This window comes from Uncinocarpus reesii, genomic scaffold (genome assembly GCF_000003515.1).
Source record: "Uncinocarpus reesii 1704 scaffold_3 genomic scaffold, whole genome shotgun sequence".
Classification (NCBI taxonomy): Eukaryota; Fungi; Ascomycota; class Eurotiomycetes; order Onygenales; family Onygenaceae; genus Uncinocarpus; species Uncinocarpus reesii.
The window spans coordinates 1,133,071-1,149,022 of NW_003052498.1; the positions used below are offsets into that span (position 1 = coordinate 1,133,071).

The 15,952-nt window shown below is 50.9% G+C and overlaps 5 protein-coding genes across 5 annotated transcripts; 4 read left to right on the forward strand and 1 right to left on the reverse strand.

Annotated features, from left to right (window-relative positions):
- Positions 1-628: 628 nt before the first annotated feature.
- On the forward strand, positions 629-2,022 carry UREG_05162 (uncharacterized protein; the record flags this gene model as incomplete). Its single annotated transcript, XM_002584427.1, has 2 exons — positions 629-1,283; positions 1,340-2,022. The coding sequence occupies 2 exons, from the start codon at positions 629-631 to the stop codon at positions 2,020-2,022; spliced, it is 1,338 nt and encodes a 445-aa protein (XP_002584473.1).
- A 2,885-nt stretch (positions 2,023-4,907) lies between these two features.
- Positions 4,908-8,850, forward strand: UREG_05163 (uncharacterized protein; the record flags this gene model as incomplete). The annotated part of the gene is made up of 2 exons (XM_002584428.1): positions 4,908-7,319; positions 7,381-8,850. 2 exons carry the CDS (start codon positions 4,908-4,910, stop codon positions 8,848-8,850), a joined length of 3,882 nt encoding a protein of 1,293 aa, XP_002584474.1.
- Positions 8,851-9,677: 827 nt separating this feature from the next.
- On the forward strand, positions 9,678-12,065 carry UREG_05164 (early meiotic induction protein 5; the record flags this gene model as incomplete). The annotated part of the gene is made up of 6 exons (XM_002584429.1): positions 9,678-9,899; positions 9,991-10,117; positions 10,192-10,437; positions 10,625-10,775; positions 11,004-11,533; positions 11,617-12,065. The coding sequence occupies 6 exons, from the start codon at positions 9,678-9,680 to the stop codon at positions 12,063-12,065; spliced, it is 1,725 nt and encodes a 574-aa protein (XP_002584475.1).
- A 608-nt stretch (positions 12,066-12,673) lies between these two features.
- Positions 12,674-13,817, forward strand: UREG_05165 (uncharacterized protein; the record flags this gene model as incomplete). The annotated part of the gene is made up of 3 exons (XM_002584430.1): positions 12,674-12,793; positions 12,876-13,193; positions 13,392-13,817. The coding sequence occupies 3 exons, from the start codon at positions 12,674-12,676 to the stop codon at positions 13,815-13,817; spliced, it is 864 nt and encodes a 287-aa protein (XP_002584476.1).
- Positions 13,818-14,353: 536 nt separating this feature from the next.
- UREG_05166 (uncharacterized protein) lies at positions 14,354-15,796 on the reverse strand (the record flags this gene model as incomplete). The annotated part of the gene is made up of 1 exon (XM_002584431.1): positions 14,354-15,796. One exon carries the CDS (start codon positions 15,794-15,796, stop codon positions 14,354-14,356), a length of 1,443 nt encoding a protein of 480 aa, XP_002584477.1.
- Positions 15,797-15,952: the final 156 nt, after the last annotated feature.

Sequence of the window (15,952 nt, forward strand, 5' to 3'; positions counted from 1 at the left end):
AGTTGAAATTTACAGATTGAATGGAAGGAATACTCTACACCCCAGAATCATTGACCAACACGTTCATCGTCAACAGAAGCCTCTCGAGCCCTACTCATTTCGCTTTCCTTGCCCAGCCCTGTCCCTCGAGCACTTTTCGGAGAGTAGGAGTCAGTTTTAAGTGAAAGCCAAATATCAAAATTGCTGCTCCTGTAGCCCATAAGAAATCCTGAACAACAAGCCAAAGATTACCAAAAAGATGGATTTTGCCATGGGCCACATGTGGTGTGCAGTTCCTGCTCACTGATTTGGCTGTTGCTGCCAGCCATGATTCCCTCACAAGCTGTTTGGGGGAGTCCCCGCGCGATTCTATATTCACTGCAATAACACACCTCGCATCCTTTGCTCCAAAAGCCTCTTTCGAGTCCTCTGAGCGTTTAACACACTTTTCTTGAACCCTCTCCCCTCTCGCGGCTATACAGATTTTATATTTGCTACGCTGCCCTCTTGTGTTTAACCGGGCGACCATCTCTGCTGCTGCCAGAAGCTGGGCTCTTGCTTGTGTTGAAAATTCGCAGAAGTGTTTTCCATTTTCCTTCCCAAGTATTTTGTGTTTATGGGTGAGACTCTCAAGTCGGGATATATCCCAATGGAGCAACCCAGGGACAGGAAACCCTCTTCTGAGGACTCCGTTGCTCTCAACCCCACACCTTTCAACCTCGCCAACTCCATCATCGCAAACTGTCTCCCCAACAATCCTTTCGAGTTCACGCTCATAAATCGTGGTCCAGGCATCTTTGCTGCGGCCTTTGCGTCCTTTCCTCGTCTGCCTGGCGGCTTTGCGGCGAAGGCCGCTTGCCTGAACAGCGCTCTCCCGACCAAGATGGAAACTGGCATTGCAACTAACGATGACGCGCACTCGTACTCGAGTTTCGCATCTACGGTCATGTCGTCAGATCCCCTATCGTCTTCCGGTTTGTCGACACCGTCGACTATGGTCGGTGATGATTCGATCGACTCGTCATTTTTCTCCACTTCAGCTCCATACTCTTCCCCCTACACGCCTCCGTGCGATCTTCGATTGTCATTTAGAGACCCTGAGCAAGTGATGAGTGATGTCGACGATACCGAGGAAGACCAGGACTCGAACAAGGATTCAGATTGCGACTTTGCAGCCATTGAAAGTGACGAAGAGTCTGATGGTGAATCAATTGGATGCGTCGAAGATAGCGACGACGAAATGGAATACGAAGAGTCCGAAGACGACGATTCCTGTGTTGATGATGAAGAGTTTGAAGAAGATGGTGCGTTTGTGGTCTGTTTGATTTGGGGTGGTTTTCACGCCGCTAACGTTTGATAGATGACTCGATTGAGGAGCAGTTATCGTTCATATCTTTTGAACGCTCAGTCCACTTTTCTTCTGCTGCTGACGAAGTGATACCTCAAACCGGCCCCCAAGAACCCCTCTTTGATGCTGCTCCAGAGATGACTTGCCACGAAAGGATGATGCTAGCAGACCAGTTGAAGCTTCGGCGGATTGGAACTTGGGATGATGGAGGAGACTATGACCCAGAGGAGCATTCACGCGAGTCTTTGCAGCTAGACAAGGGCCTTCTGTTTGCTTATATCAATGGCTTACGGACTTTGAACCTGAATTATTGCAAGACTGCTCTGCGATCGCAAACGCTACACGCAAGCCGAGACGGGCTCGGGAGATTGGATGCACGGGTCGACAAGGATATGAATGAATATTTGGGACGCATCTCAGACCTTCTTCGAGGCATTTTTCCCAACCTATTTACCGACGACGAGTACACACATATTCTCGCACAGGCTGAATCGGCAATTTCTTTTGATGACTATGGCCAGCTGATCTACGAAGCTCGGTCAACGGACGTTCAGCACATGATTAGGAGCTTGTTGGCTGAACGACTCGATTATGATGATATGTTCCTGGAGGAGGAGATGCTGGAGTGGTTTGCAGGCAACTTGATTGCACCATTGGGCCGTCAGGCGCTATCCCGGCGGGAACAGAAGGCTTGATGATCCGGTTTTCACTATGAATTTATGACATTTAATTTCCAACCTGTGTATTTCTCTGCGTTTGCGTTCTTAGCATACCGTTGTCTGCCGAGCCCTTTGGTTTATCCGCTTAGAAAGGCAGATTAAAATCAGGGAACGAGGTGTTTCACGGAGTATTTCCTTTTCCTGACAGCAATGTTGTGGCTGGTTCTTCTTTTCGGGGCATGCTTGATTTTGCATCATTGACAGAGTGTTTCTGCTTGCTTGTCTGCTTTTCTTGTGCTGTACTCCATACTTTAGTTTCAATTGCAGTGGTTAAAGAGAAAAACTGTTTTCCATGATTTTACCCTTCAAGGTTTGTGAACATTTTCTCATCAACCCAGAAGTAAATTATGCTTTTATTTTCAATCTCATTGCCTGTTCCTGGAAGTTCCAGAAGCTAGGTAACTTTTTGACACTTCCCGCAGAGTTGGCGAAAATAACAAGGGGGGGGAAATGCGATCAGGAGAAAAAAAAATCATGGTTGGGATGAGGATCTCCGTGAGATGTTTTTCATCACCGGAATCCCTGTCGGGTGTGTCACGGCTAGTGCCGGTTTGACGGGAAGACGGGAGGGCCCTTGAGGATGTTGGCATCCGAACGATGATTTTCCTGGAGATTTGTGTAAGGGTAAATTGAAGAAAAAAAAACGATAGGATGGAAGGGTTGATGATAATCCTTCACACACAGTGACAGAGACAGAGAGAGCGCCAGTCAGTCTAGATTTGCTTGGAGACGAGGAGGAAACATGGCCAAGAGGAGCCTGGGCTGTTTCACGGTCTCCCAAGTGCTCTTTAGTCGGGTTTGGAAATCTGGGGGCGGAAGAATTTTTGGCGAAGAGGGAAAAAGGTTCTTAGCTGGGCGGTTCGGTCACCCCGGCTTTTCCCAGGGGCCAGGATGTTGCAATATAGACTTGTGAGATGGGGGTAAAAAAGGAAAAATTGTTGAACGATTGATCTGCGGCAGATATGGTCATTGCGCGTCTCTCTTCGTGGCTAAATATCCATCATGACGATCCCAGTTGAAGGCCACTCTTCTCCTCTAACTATGAGGGTTTGAGCACAGAGGAGGTTTTTCTTCTCCATCTGCGATTTGTCACGATCAAGAGCATCTCCACTGTATCCAGATCGCTCTGTCAAACCCATGGGCCACGGCCCTATCAGTCTCCAGGCGAGCCGCTAACCGACGTCCTGTCCGGGGGGCCTAACCAGGGGGCAAGAACTCACTAGTCTCATGCACGGAAGGACGGGGATTATCCTGGCAACACGAATTCGAACAACTTGAAACCCGATTGCCTCTTTTTTTGGATGCTGGGTTTCCTTCTCATCAACGTCGTGAGAAGTTAGAACCACAGCTTCGTAAAGAGCACAGACTCCCTTTTCTTTTCGGGCGAACAGCCGGCTCCTCATGGCGAGAAACGCTGGCTGTCAAGGTTGGGACTATTGAAATCTGATTCCATCTTCAAGCAGCTCCAAGTGGGCCAGCTCCTCCAACATGCGGTTGATTGATTGGGTTGGGCGTTTGGTTCAGACAAAAAGTCCGATCTTGTGAGCTCGTTAGTCAACTAGCGCTGGCTTGATGCTGGACGAACCGAAGAACGAAAATTGGGGGGGCCCTCTTGATCTTCGCGGTTGCGCAGGGTGTACCTGCATGTTGCATTGCGGCGTGGTGGTTCCCTGTGAACGAGGGCTTCGATGATCATTCTGGAGGACTTCTGCCAGCAATATAGGGCATGATCGTCCCTTGTTGATCTGTGGATAATTGGGATGGATGAAGATGCGCCGTCGTTCCATCCCTCTTGCGACCCTGGGGCATGGGCTGCTGGGCATCCGCCGGGAGCTATCCGTGATAGTTACATAGTAGAACAAGTTGCCGTCGGTTCGCATGGCCTGAAAGACCAGGGCGAGCTATGAGCTTAGGGTCGAATACATGGCTAAAGGAGATATCAAGCCGCGGATCTACGACCGGCAGTTGGTTTCGTTGCCTTCCATTGTCTGCATAATGCATTGATATGCCGTAGAGTCGCAGGATGCATGCCGGACTCAGGCTCCAACACCAAGCCATCACATCAGCACCAGAGCCCACTGTTCGACATTCAAACGGATCCGGCCTGGCAGCTTTTAAACGAGGAGACAAGAGAAGCATCGTCAACGCTGGGCCAAACTCAGTTTTAGGGTGAATAAAGTGGTCTATATTAAACTCGTGAACCCTTGCTGGACTGAATCCCGCACTCCCCACCAGCTCCTGAAGCACCGTCCGGTCGGCCGTCAAGAGAGGATTTCATTCATCTCTCCCTTTTCCCCTTCAGAACTGTCGTTCTCGCTGCTTTGATGCGTTGATCGGATCCATTCGCTTGCAGTCCCACCGCCCAATCGAAAGGCCCTGTCGCTGCGACCGAGCAGAAGCCTGTCTGCCGTCACTATTAGTTGATCTTCCACCGGCTGTCCTCGTTAATTTATCAATCGAGAGAGTGTTTGCAGCTTCGGAAGCTCGCTCCTGTTTGTCCATCAATCCCCATCCGCAACTTCACTTCCTTGTTGCGCCCGTCGAGCCCGTCTCTTTGTGTAAGTCGCCGTTCACCTGCGTTACCCGTCCTGCAGCCGACCGCTTCCCGTGTGCAAGGACCCTTTCCATCCCCCCAGACCGGTTACTTCTGGCAAAACGGGCTCCAAAATACAGGCGACGGTCGCTGATATTCCATGTCTGGGTGCAGGTCGACACATCGCAAGTCCTCCGACCTGATTGATCCCTTATGTTCATGAGGAATACGAGTGAGTGATCTGGCATTTCAGCCGCGTTGTACAAAGCCAAACAGGTGTCCAAGCTCGAATGGTCCTACGAGAATTCGACACAAAATCCGTCTCGCGATGCATGACCAGTCGTCTCTGGGGTTTGGCTCAAGGTCAGCGCGGCGAGGCCGCAGCTCAAGCTTGTCTGCAGACTACAAGAAACGCCCCAAGCCGAGCGTCCTCTCACCACCTCTCGTCAACCCGCAACCGCAGTATGTCGCAGCGTCAGCCGCACGGCAGTTGATCGATGCGGATCAAGGGTCCAATGCTTTCGCGAAGCATCACCACGACAGTGTCGACATCACGGATGCTGCGCTGGCACTGCTAAACGGCTTCCTGGACAATATATTATTTAGCATTCTTTTAACCGCCAAGTCGACCAGGTTGGCGTCTATTCGCCCCGCAGTAGCAGATGTCCTAAAGCCCCGACTGGCAAGGGAGGTTGTCTCCGCTGCTGATGATGAACTTGGTGAATACTTGGGTGGAGGAGAGCATGAGGAGTTGTCCGAGTTCCACGGTGGCCAAGAACCGTCGGGCCATTTCGAGTTGGAAAGGTCATGGAAACTGATACGTCTAAGATGCATGGTGTATTCAAGGTTGGGTGATATGGAGGAGGAAGATGAGGAAGACCATCTTCGACGAGAGGGCTTGGACGATAGCGGAACTCGGCCTGGCCGGTTCTCAAATTACGTGGGCCATATCACACCTGCAGCCGCCATCTTCTTGACCTCGATATTGGAATACATCGGGGAGAACGCTCTGATTATCATCACCGACAACGCACGTGGTAGACAGGGGACTGCTGCCGTAAAATCTAGCCAAGGTCAGCCAGAGGAGGCTGCGATTCGCCGGCCTTTGGTTATCGACGATATGGATGTGGAGAAGATAGCTCTGAATCCGACACTTGGCCGGCTGTGGCGGACTTGGAGGAAATACTCCAGGCGCCCTGCATTGTCCAGAACGCTTTCGCGAGAATCGCTATTGCGCTCTCCCAGGAAGACCAGCAGTAGACAGAGCAGTGTTGGAACGGTGGAAACCCTCGATGAACCGCAGCTTCGTACCTTTTTTTCGCAACCACCTGTCTCTGAAGATGGCGAGTCAGTAGAGCCAGCCGAAATACCCCTTCCTCTGTCCGATAACGATATAGACGAAATCGAGATTCCTGGTTTCACCGCACAACTCGCTGTAGCCGTTCAAGCACGCGCATTTCGACCCCGAAGCCTTTTCCTCACAAATACCGTTCTCACAGCTCCTACCGCGCAAGAACATATCTTGCCCAAATCAGCTTCCGCGCTCGATTACCGCTCCCATTCTCGATCCTATTCCCTCCCCACCACTCCTTTGAAAACGACAAGACCTCCTGTAAATAGCAAACCCGACCTGGTTGTCGTTCCTCCTAGAAAGGAGCAAGAGAGTCTAGAGCCAATGCGCGAGAACGCCGAGCACATTAATATGAATCGAACAAGGAGGTTTGATACCGTCGAAAGCGGGTCGCGCGCTAATCAGCATGGCTCAATGGACCCTGATCCTTTCCTTGATGCCCCAGAAAATACCGGAAGTCCGGTGTCTTCTTTGCACTCCGATAGTATTGGTGTGGCGATCAGTCACTCTCAAATATCCGAACTTCCTTCACCAATTTCTCGAAATGAAAGCCGATTCTCAAAAGGAAGCTCAGAGTACGAGGATTATGAACCACACACTACGCTCACGAGCCCATCAACCAAGCATTCAGAAATGCATGAGAGACACCAAATCGACGAAGAACCGGTCATGACTGGCTCGGTACAACGACTTGCCGTGGATGACTATACAGATGCACCGTCTCCCATCCCCGAAAGATCTCCTCTACGCCTTTCTGGTCAGGATCTTCCGCCTCCAACGCAAGCGAATGACACCATAGTTGAGACCGCATTCGTTGCGCAACCTACCGCATCCGCCTCTAATCCGCCTAGGCTCAGCCCTCTGCGTGAACTAGTCGCAGCCGCGACCGGCACTCCGGATGAACATTCCCCTGGCTTGCGTGCAGGTCCCCAATCCAATGACTCCTCTGCGTCAAAATCTGCCTCCGGCCAGAGCAACCGCTCCACGTCTTCGCGACCCAAGCGACCAGTTGTCAAAACCTCTATGGTCACCAGCGCGCCCCACGCAATGACTAACTCTCCTAGGAGTATTTCACCTGGGAGAGAGCGTGCCGCAGTTCAGCGCGTTTCCCCTCCCCCGTCTAAATCGCCCAGTGAGCCGGGAGGGTTTAGGTCTCGCCGCTCCGAAAGCAACAGTAGTTTTCCTGAGCGAAGACCCATCACATCTGGTTCCGGTACATCTCAAGTCTCGAGCAAACTCAAGGGATTGGTGAACCGGCAAGTCACTCCCAACCCCCTGCGTTCTGCAGGGGATGTAAATGGCGATGGAACTTCGGATCTGGACCTCCTGATCGAAAGCGATGAGACACTTCATTATACACTAACGCCGAGAACGATGAGAGAAATTGAGGTTGGTCTTGGCCATTGCACTTCCCTTGCTATACGATTTAGTTTGCTGACCACAAACGCAGGATCCTGGTTCACCGCGATGGGCTTCTGTGCGAACGGATAATAATAATAACTTTGGAGACCCAGATGATTCAGGAAGCGCGGCAGCTTCTGAAAGCGTTTCACAGGGATCGGTGAACTCGCCGCCAATTGGTGGTGGCTCCAATGGACTTCGTATTGCCACGCCCACTCGTCTTCAGCCAAAACGGCCTGTGCCACAGGCGAGAGATGCAAGGACAGAAGTGAAGTCAGTCCGTGAGTTTGCGGATTTCATCCGACACACGGGCCCGGACCCGAATGCGCCGAAGCTGCATATTCCTATTGTTATCCCTGATTCAGTACGGCAAAACAAGCTCTCGCATGACTTTGGCACACAGGCGTCATCACCGTCGCCCGTTCCATCCCGTGCGCAGAGTTCAATGTCTAGTCATTTTTCAAGTCCTAATCGACGTCGTCTAGAAGCACGCTCGGCGGCTACACCGAAAGATAACCAGACTTCTGACCTGATTGATTTCATCCGTGAAGGCCCTCCACGGTCTGGTGCACACCGGATTCCCCGGACTGTTGCACCGTTTCGAACAACAATGGACTCGGATGAGTTCCAATCTCTTAGCCCAACTCGGCTAGATAGAGACGCGTTGACTCGCAGCTCCCTCGCGAGCACCCAGGATAGTTTCAACGCGCCAAGATCCGTTAATTCCTCGTACAACTCGCGGACGGGTCTTCTAGAGCCAGTCAATCACGGCAGCGGTCGGGCTGTCAGGGCGCAGTCTCAATTGGGATCAGTCCTTGATTCGCCGGTGGATGAGGTCGTGGAACCTGTCAGGACTCGCCGGCGAGTGAGGGATCCCTACGCCATCGACACCGACAGCGAAGATGAAGTTTTTGCGCAGTCGAAGAAGCCCCAGCAGAAGGAAGAAAGTCTGATGGATTTTCTGCGCAGTGTTCCACCGCCTCCCAGCAACGATGAGCTTCCACAACTATTGTCCGTCAACATGCATGCGGCAAATGAAACCAAAGGCTCCAAATCCAAATCAAAAGCCACAATGAAATCTCGCCTCATGCGAACCGCTTCAACAGATAAAGCACCCACAGCGAAGCTATCGCGATCTTCGCTGCGCTCCCATAAGTCTTTCGCGACCCCTACTTCAACTCCCGCAGATGCACCTGCGCTCCCTCCAATCCATGGAGCTTTATCCTCGCCTCAGTATCCCGTTCGACATGAATCCTACGCACTAAATTCGGCTGCGCACCCTGCCCAAGTCGAGCGATTGCGGAACGGATACAACATGAGCCCCCGTCCTACAGGCGAGCTGCGAAAGCACACTCGCGCCGATGAATCTGACACCTCTGCCCTGGCAGATTTCTTCAGAAATACTGGTCCTCCGGAGTCTCCCCAGCCATCACGTCCTCCCACTTCTTCGGTCAAGGAAAGTAGTGGGTTCAGTTCATTTTCTAGGGTGTTTTTACGGAAGAAAAAGCAGCCTATATAAGCACTCTTTCCCCCTCCTCCTTTTTTTCTTTTCTCTCTTTTCGGGATTTATATTAAACCACGTCTTAAAGATCTTTATAATACACCTTGCCCCAATTTTCCGGCCTTGCGTGTTTATGTTTCATGCATGAATGATTCAGAATTTCAACTTTAGGTGTCATATTCTTCGCAATAATGTCCCTCTATATACTGATTGGCTTTTATATATCTCGCAGACCTGTTATGTCCTGTTACTTCGCCAAGCTGCATTTATACCACTCATTCTCTTTGCAAATGGTCAGTAAACATGGCACAGCACCTTTTATCGAGGCTATTTTCACATACTTTCTTTTAATCACTGTTTCACTGCATATATATCTTGCAAGTTATGGACTGAAAAGATGGTCTTCTTCTGGATGGTGATCCTTCACTCCTAATTTGGCGGGCGGTTTTTCTTACTCTTGCAATCACTGCACTTTTCCTTACTGGTTTTGATCTCATCAATGATGATGCATTGTGATTGTCGGGAAGTCCAGGCCCTATCACGTATGATAAGATTTAGGGTTATTTCTTTTATTTCTGGGAGCCATGATTGTATTGAACTATTGGCTTATTAGACGATACCAATTTACTTCTAATCTAAATTACATATTCAATTCGTTTGCACTTTAGATAGTCAACATTTTGCAATGATGAACTTGGCTGGGAAGATGGAGCGGAACATCATTCCCCCGGTGTGTTTCGACCTCCTGAGCCCAAACCAACAAAAGTGTATCGTGGCATTGAACTATCCGCGAGCAGCTGTCAATTGAACACACCCAACCCGCTAGAACACCGTCTTTATCCAAGATGGGTTCTTCGGATTCGCAACTGCGGTCTCTTTTACGCACGCTTTTCCTTCTTTTCATCGCCATCTCCGTCTCTGACGCCTTGAGGTTCGACCTGATTGCCGATACGCACAGCGGGAAGCACGAGCGTTGTATACGCAACTTTGTCAGTCGGGAACAGCTCGTTGTTGTTACAGCCACTGTGAGCGGGACCAAAGGAGATGGACAGGTTGTGAATATGCATGTACGTGGGGACAACCGAAATCTCTACTTTGTTTATTATTTGGGGAAGAATGATGTGTGATTAACTCGGGGGCGCGGGTTCAATTCTACAGATCAAAGATTCCCTAGGGAATGAATACGGTCGTCCTAAAGACGTAGTTGGCGAGACCCGACAGGCTTTTACTTCCCTCGGCGATGCGTCTTTTGACGTCTGCTTCTCAAACGTCCTTTCTGGTCGACGTATGCCCTCCTGAACCCCCCCGGTCCCACATCAATACCCTTTGTTTTTTTCTAACCTGGCATGCCATAAACAGACTCTGGTGCCCTTCCTTTCCGTACCGTCGAGCTTGACGTTGACATCGGTGCCGACGCACGAGACTGGGATGCCATCAAGGTCCAGGAGAAGCTGAAGCCTGTGGAGGCAGATCTGCGGCACATGGAAGCATTGGTTGCTGAGATTGTCACGGAGATGGACTACCTGCGCTACAGAGAGCAGAAATTGAGAGATACAAACGAGAGTACGAATGAGCGTGTGAAATGGTTTGCGTACGGAACCATGGGTATGTTGCTGGGTTTGGGTGCTTGGCAGGTTGTCTATTTGAGAGCGTACTTTAGGTGAGTGCTCCTGATGTCTTTTTTTGTCTTTTTCGTTTTGTCTAGTGTTCTCGGGTTCAACTTATTGAGGCGTTTCATTGGCTGGCCCATGGTTGCTATTGGATATGCATGACTAACGTCCTTTGGCAATAGATCAAAGCATCTTATCTAAGTTGTACGATTTCTTTACTTCGCTTCAGTGCTTATACCCTTTAGCAATGACCGGACTACATAAAAGGTTTACACTCTGGCTAGAGGGCGATGGTTTCGTGAACTGGTTTCTGTACTTTTTGCGTCTCACGGTGTATGTCTACAAGGCGATGAGATTCATGGTGTATTGCAGAATATAATATAATATTATGACGATATGCTCTAGCATAAGGGCCTCTTGGCTTCATCTATTTCATGGTCCAGAGTCGCAATTCAAAACTGGAAATGGGCTGCCTGCCTGGTTACTGGTCTCGCACTGACCGACGTTAGGGACCAGAATCACAAACAATACTCCGCAATAGACAAACATCTTATTCTTTAGGTCTTCAAGGCTGATTCTCGTTTGTATTGCTGCAGTATCAAACCAATCTAGCAGCTTCCAGCCACTAGCAGGTGGGTGCAAACATGTCAAACACACCCGCCGCCGCCTATTCGGCAATGGCAGAAATCGCGGCTTAGAGCAAGCTACATTCACGGCATCGCGACTCTTGAATTTGAACAACCCGGACAAACAGACCATCCATAAGATGAATCACGCTCAGAGCTTGTGCCGCTACCTAGGATGTCTGACCCCTACCAGGTTGCCGCTGCGGACAGGAAAAGTTACCAGATCCGCTCTGAGATATGAGCAATGCACCTTACACCACCGGAGCTTATCCACAAGCAGTTATTTATTAAACAGCAATGGACCGGTACGATCAGGCTCCTCCCGCCGCACAGACAGCCAGTCGAAAAGCGGTATTCCGAGAAAACATGAATTGGAGCTGGGTGAAATGGAGGGCATCACATTTAAAGTTGAGCCGTTGAGGAGAACAGGGGAAGACGTGGCTACGATGAGAGCGCGGTTATTGTGTTTGTTCCCCTCCCCCGTCCACATGGCCGCTAACTAGTATAGCGTAGAGAAAGAAAGCTGACTCGAACGTGAAAAAAAAAAGACCAATCCCGCAAACGGGGAACCCTCGAGTCCGATCTACTGCTGTCAACGTTTGCCGCTACAAACCTTTCCACCATGTCCAAGTCCGAGTTGGAAGAGTATGATCGCTTTCTGGACGAGAATGATTGGGATATATACTACTGGGCGACGCAAGAGCCGCCCACGCCTGGCACGGAGTCTGAAACCTCGGCGACGACCGGTGCAAGGCCAAAAGACACGGTGACGGAGACTTGGAAGAGCGGAGCTGCGAAGAGTGGCGAGTGGGCGCAGACGGTGGGTGCGTTTAAGCCGGCGTATCGACCGGTGCCCGAGAGATGGGCGAACAGTGATGTTTTGAGGTTGTTGAGACAGCATGTTCAGGATAAGAGTGCACTGGGGGATAAGAGTGGCGCCAAGGCAACGGGAGGGGGACTGGGAAGGATGCCCAATATTGAGGTTTTTAATTCATGAGCTGGATGTGGTGCTGTGCTGTTATGTATATATATACGGATTGCATCGTGGGGGGTTCTCAGGATATGTATGATAGATTTGATATTGTGTACTCGGTGCATATGGGACCATTCCTGGGAATGGCTACTCTGGAAAGCGATTTAGATAGATGCGCACTTGATATTAACGAGGACGCTTCGCTGGATTCCAGCCTGGCGACCTCGCTGTAGTCGTTGATGCTGTTGCTCTGCGAAGATCGGACGGACTCGCTTAGGTCCCAACTGGGGTTAGCGCGCACAACGCAGCAAATCAGAGTGCGCTTAGGGTTCGCTGTGTGTGTCTTGCTTCCTCGACAACTTTTGCGAGCAACCAGCCGTCTCTTCAGAAAATTCCACCGTTGCTCGTCCATCCTCGCTTTCTCTCCGCCCACCGTCGAGGTTTCTTCAAGACACTTTCAGACTTCGAGCAATCATGGCTGAGCAGTTGGTTCTCCGTGGAACCCTCGAGGGCCACAATGGCTGGGTTACTTCTTTGGCGACATCAATGGAGAAGTACGAACAACCACATTGATCCTGGGCCTTGACGACGGTTCGATGGAGTGCTGATTGTTCATGGATTATAGTCCCAATATGCTCCTTTCCGCCAGTCGCGACAAGACCTTGATCATCTGGAACCTGACCCGCGACGAGACTGAATATGGATATCCCAAGCGAAGCCTCCACGGCCACTCTCACATCGTCTCTGACTGTGTACGTTCTTGCTATTGAGGACCCTGCTGCCAATATTGGTGAAAAGAATCGTGCATGGCTGATTAGTGATTGCATGTGATAGGTTATCTCCTCCGACGGTGCCTACGCTCTCTCCAGCTCTTGGGACAAGACTCTCCGTCTCTGGGAGCTCTCCACCGGCAAGACTACCCGCACCTTCGTCGGCCATACCAACGACGTCCTCTCCGTCTCCTTCTCTGCCGACAACCGCCAGATCGTTTCGGGCTCCCGTGACCGAACAATCAAGTTGTGGAATACTCTTGGAGATTGCAAGTACACCATCACCGACAAGGGCCACACCGAATGGGTCTCTTGCGTTCGCTTCAGCCCCAACCCCCAGAACCCCGTCATTGTCAGCTCTGGCTGGGATAAACTCGTCAAGGTACGCGCGCACTTGTCCCGTTTCGCCCTTTTTGTTACAGACCCAAAGGATGTTTTGCAACCTTAAAGTATTTGCTACTTCAGAGCCCTCTGGGCCATGAGACAATTATCACCAATTGCCCTGATCAAAATCACAAATTTCAATTGTTTTACGCATGCACTCCTCTATTGACATGGCTTGCTAATTGCGCGACATCAGGTTTGGGAACTCTCCACCTGCCGCATCCAGACCGACCACATCGGCCACACTGGCTACATCAACACCGTCACCATCTCCCCCGACGGCTCTCTCTGCGCTTCCGGTGGAAAGGACGGAATCACCATGCTCTGGGATCTTAACGAATCCAAGCACCTCTACTCCCTTCAAGCTGGTGACGAGATCCACGCTCTCGTCTTCTCTCCCAACCGCTATTGGCTCTGCGCTGCTACCACGAGCTGCATCACCATTTTCGATTTGGAGAAGAAGAGCAAGGTTGACGAGCTCAAGCTTGACTTGGTTGAGGGTGGCAAGAAGAGCGGCGAGCCAGAGCCAATCAGCTTGGCCTGGTCTGCGGACGGCCAGGTCCTCTTTGCTGGTTACACTGACAACAAGATTCGGGCCTGGGGTATTGTGTCAAGGGCATAGAGTGAGAATTGAATCCTGAAATATTGCTCAAATCAGTATCAGTAATGGGTTGGGATGGACGAGCGATGAGCCATGACTTTTTTTCCTCAAAATCTACAGAAAGAACCAAACTCTGGACTCGGGAACTGTTGACGGGATAGGAACTTGAAAGTAAAGTTTCTGTTGCTGTGTCGGTTTCCGGTTACAATGTCGGGCATAAAAGGGCGTCCTGGTCCAACGAGGGTAGGAAGAAAAACTAGCCATACTTTTGGAGCTTGTGTGTCTCCCACCGTACTGGCTTCATTCTATTTGTCCTTGTCTTTTCTTGCTGCGCTCTTGTTGGTAAATAACCGGAGTACATTCTCGCTATGTTCAACTATGCTCTTATTCCCCAAGCTCTCAGATATCCCACACTGTAGGCCGCGGAGAGTCAATATGGAGACTCAAAGTCATCAATTACTCACTTATCATAACTTTATATTGTACAGGTATCGCGCGGCACGGCGCAGATTGAGCCTGAAGCATTCAAACTTGCGCCTCAGCCCTTGACACCGCTCTCATACTTTACCTTTGACCCTCTCCAAAGCCTCATTCGCCATGTCCGCGCCGTCAGAGAACTGTATCTTTTTCGATAATTCTATAGTCTCTGCATAGTATTTCTTCGCCTCATTGAAATGACCCTGCATTTCCGCAATCTCTCCCAGATTATACGTCGCTGTCACACAGCCTTGGTCACACTCTTCGTTGCGGACGGGCGGCTGGATTTTATCGGCCACATCCAGAGCCTTCTTGGCCCATTCCGACGCTGCGTAGAGTAACTGGTCGCGCGAGATGGGAGGTAAGTGAGAGCCGGATGTTGTTGCTGTGGGCGGCGGGTTTGGATTCTGTGCTTGCTCGGCCATCTGGCTGGCGATGTTATTTAGGAGGACAACCTGGGCGCAGCTGGTCGGTCGGTCCTGCTCGTCTTCTTTGATAAGAGCGAGGGACTGCATGTATAAGGCGGTGGAGAGGTCGGTTCGACCCCGCTGGGTGTAAAAGTCTGCCATCTCGTTGAACGCGCTGGCGACCTGGGTGAGACTGATGTAGTAATCGCCGTCCCCGGTAACGGGGAGGTTCTTATCCCGACGATACTGGACCTCGGTGCGGCATAGGTCGACAGCGGCCAGGAGTGCCTGTTCGGCTTTGTCTGTCTCTCGAACATGGTCGCTCGAGTAAAGCTCTGCAAGTCTGACGCAGGAAGCGGCAGCCAGTTTCATCACAGAGGAACGGCGCTGTTCCTCTGCTACTTCTTTTTCCAGCTCAATCCTCTCTGCCTCTATAGCAGCGGGATCGTCTGTCCGTTTGTCGCTTACCGCGCGCTCATTCTCCCTGATTATTTGCTTCCGCCTCCCGTTCCTTACCCACTCGATACAGTCCTTCTGGACCTTCTCCGACACCTCAATCGCCGCCTTCATCATCCCCGCCTTTTCCAGCATGCGCCCTACCTGCATCCTGATCGCCAGCACCTCTTCCGAAAACGGATGCATACCAACCTGGTCTGCCGCAATGAGCGCCTGCTTATACCATTGAAGCGCACGGACGGGGTTCAGATCGAACTGGGTATAATAGACCGCTTTCCGTAGCCTATCGCCCACGGCGGGCGGATACCGTGCGTACTGAGGCTCGACATGCGTGATATGGTCGTATATGACGTAGAAGAAGCAGCAGACCGAGCCGACGGCAAATGCGAGCATGACTGGCATCCCAAAGGGATGTTTGCGCCAGACATCCTTTTTAGCTTCGTTGAAATTGTCGCGGAACTTGTCCCAGATGGTATAGGATCGGGATTGAGGAGCGCGGGCGGTATGTGAAGCAATCTTTTGCGGCCGGAGGAAAACGTTGTTTCTGAAGGGAAAGGGATTCCTTTGCGCTCGATGGAAGATGAATCGGACGGGGAAGAGAAGAGCTGTTGGTCTGGCGGGCGGAGAGGCGCTGATGCGCCGGAGGGCTTGGTTCAGCATTTGCGCGAGTGGGATCTAACTCGGCATATCATAGCTCGGGTCGATGTTAGTATTTTCGTGTCGAAAGGAGGGAAGCAGGCACCTGTACGTAGAACCAATGCTCATCAACCGACAAAGAGTCTTCGTTTAGTTTTATATTGCGAAACTTTGGACGAT